At 44.8% G+C, this 6,000-nt stretch overlaps 1 protein-coding gene across 1 annotated transcript in view; it reads left to right on the plus strand.

Annotated features, from left to right (window-relative positions):
- LOC140428233 (V-set domain-containing T-cell activation inhibitor 1-like) overlaps window positions 1–5,068 on the plus strand; it is a 79,249-nt gene extending 74,181 nt beyond the window's left edge. Inside the window, exons 5-6 of the mRNA XM_072514484.1 lie at window positions 1,132–1,247; window positions 1,998–5,068. Of these exons, the coding sequence (XP_072370585.1) occupies window positions 1,132–1,223 (92 nt within the window). The 3' untranslated portion in view covers window positions 1,224–1,247; window positions 1,998–5,068. The remainder of the gene's footprint in view (window positions 1–1,131; window positions 1,248–1,997) is intronic.
- Window positions 5,069–6,000: the final 932 nt, after the last annotated feature.

The raw sequence follows: 6,000 nt of genomic DNA on the forward strand, positions 1-6,000 counted from the left end.
AAATCCCACCACTACAGCTGGTGAAATTTGAATTCAATGAAAATCTGGAATTAGAACGTCTAGTGATAACCATGAAATCATTGTCGACTGTTGTAAAAACCCACCAATGTCCTTTAGGGAAGGAAATCTGCCGCCCGTACAAGGTCTGGCCAATGTGTGACACAACAATATGGTTGACTCTTAGCCCCCCCAAGGGCAATTAGGGATAGACAATAAATGCTGGCACAGCCTGCGACGCACACGTTCCATGAATAAATAAAGAAAGGGTCCTGCTTTCTCCGGCTGAGAGATAGATGGAGGGGTAAGTGTGGAGAAGGAGGTTGGAAAGACAGCCATGCGTGATGTGGAGTTGTGGCAGATCCTCACAGGACGATGATCCTACAAAATCTAACATACACCCATGGAATAAGGTATTAAGTCAGGTGATCAGACGTTTTGCTGTTTAAAGGAGCGTCAAGTAGCAGAAGTAAGAGAAGTATAAAAGACAGCGAGGTTCAGACAGAGGGCAAAGCCACCAATGGACAGCCGGAGGGGTTTGGGAATGGACAAGTGTCCGGGAATTGGAGAGGTACAGAGATCGTGGAGCGGGCGGGAAGGTTACCGCCAGGGGGAGGGAAAAGGGCCGGAGAGGGATTTGAAAACCAGGATGAAAATGTTTGAATCGAGGTGTTGCTAGATGTAGATCAGCGAGCACAAAGGGAATGGGTGAATGGGCCTTGGTGGAAGTTCTATTTGTGGGTTTAAAATATGAAGTTAATATTGAAATAAAAACTCCTGAGAGTCGAGGCATTAATCGGGGACAGCAGTTTGAGATGGTCATGAAACAAAGGCTGGAGCGAATCCAGTTTTCCGCTGGATTACAGCAGCACAGCTGGATTACAGCAGCACAGCTGGAACACACAGGAGGAAGTTCAAGCCCGGCTACACTTTTCAAAAACATACCTTGACCCAATTGGTCTGGAAACTGATTGCTGGTTAACCCAGGAATGTGGCATTGGGCTGAGGTTGCAATGCTGCAGCGATCGAGTTACTGCAGTTCTTGACTTGGCAAACAACAGGTATTCAGTGTTTAACGTCTGCTTCTGTTTAATGCTGAAGTTACACAGAGTATTTTTTCTTCCCTCTGCCCAGTCGCAGGCTCACCTTGGGACATCGTGATCGGTGTGGCTGGGACCATCGTCTTCTCTGTCATTCTGGCAATTTCGGTTTACTGGAGTTGGTGACCAGATGGGAAAAGCTGCAGACAGGTACATCCCAAACCCCTCAGTGACCTGAGTGATTGACAGCAATAGGAGCAAGCCATTCAGCCCCTCGACCTTACTCTACCATTCAGTCAAATCATGACTGATCTCCATCTCAAATCTATTTAGCAGCTTTGTCTCCCATGTAAGGGGGTCCTTCGCTCCTGATATGCTCAAGAAACAAAAATCTAACAAACTGGGTGGTGGCAATGTTAATTGTCCGATCATCAGCCATAGATAGTCATTTCTAGGAGTTGTGAAGCGACAGCACTCCTGAGTAATGGTCCCCCAGCTTTGGATTCCCTCCATCGGAAAACAATGTTTCCCTCCATCTACCTTATCAAATCCCTTAACTTCTACTTTCCTCCTGTTTGTGTCATCAGCAGATTTAGCAACCATACATTCGGCCCCTTCATCCAAGTCAGTGATGAATTGTATCAGGCACTCCACTCCTCACACCTTTCTGACCATTTACCCCTACTCTCTGCTTGCTGTTAGCTAATCAATCCTCCGTCCACGCTAATTTGGTACCTAACGCCTACACCATAAGCTTATTTTGCGTCGTAACCTTTGATGTGGTTTTTATTGCATATTTGAAACCTAGTTTTCGACATCCTGAATGTTCTGTGAGGGACTCAATATAATCTAGAGACGTAATATAATCCACATTCCAATTCCCTGTATGGAGACTACCCAACTCCATGTGTTGTACCCGGATGAAATGGAATGTCTATTAAATCCTGTTCTCATTGCCAGGTTCCCTCCTGTGTGACTCTCACTGACGACTCTGTTGGTTTAAAGGATATACATACCGGGTGTGAACGCAAGATGAGCGGCGAACGGGTGAAAGGAGATTTTCTACCCTGTACACAAGGACCTCTCTTTTTTTTTCCTACTGGAAGACACCAGAACCAACAGAGCTTCAGCGCCCAACCTTCCTGAGTGCAGCTCTTCAGAGAAATTAGTGCCTTCTTGAAAAAGAAAATTATTGTTTTTGCACTTTACAAGTGTAGTTTCAACACTGTGTCCCAGAGTTTCAGCATTAACCCTGCTTTCTCACAGTGAAGTTCAAACCTAACTCATTTGCAATCAGGAATTCTGCAGCTTGAAAGATGTGATTTGTGCTATCTGGTGTATTTCTGCTTTATGACCGGCATACTGGTTGCATTGCCCTTTTTGTTTGGTTTGCAGAGAGCCCGACTTGAATCACCCCAGTTAAAGTGGGCTTTTGCACAGTTTGCACTGTTGTGGACTCTGCTTCCCCCAGGACGTGAAAATTCTAAATTAGGTCATGGAGAAAATTCCCCTTGGTCCAGGCTCCCTGGCAAGCTCCAGGATAGATGGCCAACATTAGTCGCAAGATGTTGAGTCCTGAGGATTTCATTTTCCACTCACACAAGAATCATGGTGCTCAATTCTCTAAATGTTAGATTTGCCCAATTTTTCCACACCGTGGGAATGCTGCTACATCTTTCTAACACAGGAGATGGCCAGGACGTATTAAGTCATTCATGTCAAATCCCGTTCTCCTTCATCTCCCTAAAACCCTGTAGCTTCCTCTGCTTCGCATGTACCATTCGCCAGAAAGATGCAATGGTCTCGACCGAGAACACTTCCTGCAGCAAAACACCCCAGCTCTGAGTCGACAGGTATTTTCCTGACGCCTCACTCTTAATGACCACTTTAATTGATGGCTGCTCAGCCAGAGGCAACAGTGTTTCTCTTTCCCCAATTCTGCCTGCAGAATATTTTTGTTAAAAACCTTATTACATTGGCTATGTTACAGAACGGAGGGGGCGGGGAGGGTTGGGACATTCTTTCTGGTTGCTGCCATTGAGTTAGTTTCCTCACCCAAATCCATTGTCACTCTGTGAATTATAGAATTGGCCCCAGTGCTCCAGGTGTGGCCAAACTAGTCCCTGTGCAACAATAACTTAATGCCGGAGAACGGTCCACACATCTTTAGCAGCTCCTGGGATTTAGGCTGTATTCCAAGAAAATGACATGAAATGAAAATCGCTTATTGTCGCAAGTAGGCTTCAAATGAAGTTACTGTGAAAAGCCCCTAGTCGCCACATTCCGGCGCATGTTCGGGGAGGCTGTTACGGGAATTGAACCGTGCTGCTGGCCTGCCTTGGGCTGCTTTAAAAGCCAGCGATTTAGCCCAGTGAGCTAAACCAGCCCCTGGTTAGTTTTACTTTCCACTACTGAACACTGCCCATCAATACATCACCTCTTTCTAATAATAATAATCTTCATTGTCACAAATAGGCCTACATTAACACTGCACGGTAAGATACTGTGAAAAGCCCCTACATGTGTAATGCAGCCTTCAGCTGCTTAATTTATGTTTTCCTTCCCCAGCCCCGTTAGCTCACGCACGTAAACCTCAATCCGTCTTCTTGCACAACTGATAACTCAATCCCAAGCCAGCTGGTTAAGTCTGAAACAAGACATTGGTACTTTTCTCAATAACAGGTTTATTTACAGGATGCAGCATTTAATATGTTTGCTTTCGACCACCCACCTCTCTGTCCCAACAGTCTCTGCTTTGAGTATACTTTTAACAAATTGGCAAGTTAACAAATCGTCAAATTATAGAGACACCCCATTGAAGGGGGGGGGGGGGGGGCACAGTAACACAGGAGAACATTTTTAAATGAACCTTCCCAAATTAACTGAAAATGTAATTTTGGGGGCTGACGGAGCATTCCAGTGCCCGCAGCGGGTGCAGAAGGCCTCGAGGTTGCGAGCAAACACCGCGCGCTCCTTCGCCAAAGGCACCTGCCTGCGAACTTTGCTGCGGAAAACGGTCTCTGTTTATAAGTGCTGTAGATATTTACTGAAACGGTGCCCTTCACCTGTGTGGCTTAAACAATATAATTAACACACTGTTAACAACTTCGAGATTACTCACTTGTTTTGCTGACGTGTAAAGCAGTAGGTCGTAAAATGGGATGTTTGGGTCTAGAGAGTGCAAACGAAGTGTTTAAAGTGTGACTTTACGTTTTGCATTCCGAGGAGGGGGAGGAACTCTGTGTACTTTGCTAAGCATTCCCTGAATGACCGCTCTGCGTTTGTGTTCTTTGTAATGTTCGTATCTGAAATGCGAGCTTCACTGTGCCATATGCTGCTGTAAAGTCTGCTGTTGAAAATGAAGAGCGGGGAATGTTAAACACTGCCACAACTGTCCTGCTGTTAAATAGATACGTCCCCCATACAGCCCCTCGAGTCTGCTCCACTATTCAATAGGACATGGCTGAATTTCTGCATCACCTGCGATCCCCAGGTCCATTGATTCCCTTAGTGTTCAGATTTCTATCGATCTCAGCCTTGAATATTCTCAAGCACCCAGAGTAGAGAACTACACAAATTAACAACCCTTTGAGAGACCCTTTCTCGCCCCAACCCTAATTGTTCGGCCCCCTTATCTGGAGACCGTTCCCATGTGGTCCCTCCCTTCAGGAGAGGGAGCAATTGGCTATGTTAGCCTGGAAGCCCCAGTCTATAACTCTCATCAGTGTTACTTCATTCCTTGTCCACTTCCGTTTCATTAATACTTCTTGCTGTTCTATAGATTGTACTTTCTGTTTTGCAGTAAATAAGCACTTGGTTAATTTGGATTTACCGTGTAAGGATCTTTAGTAACTTTGAGCTCATTAACGTGCCCTGTGCTATTGCATGTTGTCTGGTGCAAGGCTGCGTCACTACTGTATTGTATATTGCATTCTGTCAGGGTAGCATCTCCATGTGCTCAGGACTGTCTCACTGTGCTTTTATCGGCAAACTGAATGTTGCAGTGTTTTATATATTTTACTGTGAGGCCATTCAGTTCTCTTTTGTTCTTCCTGTTATAGTTTCTAATCGCACTGTTGTGTCGGTCCTCACACACTGAATACTAATTTAACCCCACCCCCAGCTGTTTACACCATATGTTCACCTGCATCACAGTATTAGGCTATAATTGCAGGATCTCGGGCCCATATACCGGAACCAGGAACCAGCAGGGACAGAGAATGGTGTCAAAACTGTCATTGATATGGACTTTCAGAAGGCATTTGATGAAGTACGTCAGACGAGACCGTGAGCTAAAGTTGCAGCTAATGAGAATGAGGAAAAAAAATAATTGCCCTGGTTAGGAAATTAGCAAAGTGGCAGGAGGAAGAGAGAGTAGGGATAATGGTTAAGTATTCCAATTTTCAGGATATGACTGTTGTTCTGTGAGAAACCTGCATTGTGGCCACAGAGATTCACCATATTTACCACTGACGTGGAAGGTGGAATAAAAATCCACAAATCCAGATTTGCCGACTGCATAAGTGACATTTTAAGTCACATACGTGGAAACACAAAATTACAAAGCGATAGCGATATACTAAGTGAATGGGGAAAACTGCGGCAAATGGATTTCAATGTAGGAAAACGTGAAGTCATCCAGTTTGGGGCTTAGTAGTATACAAATGGTGAAAAGCTGAAACAGTAACAGTCCAAAGACATTTGGATGCCCAACCACATGGATCATTAAAATGTCCCAAACAGATATGGAAAGTGACGAATGGCGAGGGCATTAGTAGTGTGTATGCCTCCACCACTCTGCGTTAACTTAACATTATTACAATTACACAGCTCTTCTTGAGTCCTTTCTGTGGATTGTTTGATGTTTTGTAACTAACTACAAAGCTGAAAAAAGAAATGTTTGTATTCGGGAACTTCCACCTTACCGATGAAGCTTCAGATCAATCCACCTCCAACAACCTGC

This window comes from Scyliorhinus torazame, chromosome 1, assembly GCF_047496885.1.
Source record: "Scyliorhinus torazame isolate Kashiwa2021f chromosome 1, sScyTor2.1, whole genome shotgun sequence".
In the NCBI taxonomy this organism is placed as follows: domain Eukaryota; kingdom Metazoa; phylum Chordata; class Chondrichthyes; order Carcharhiniformes; family Scyliorhinidae; genus Scyliorhinus; species Scyliorhinus torazame.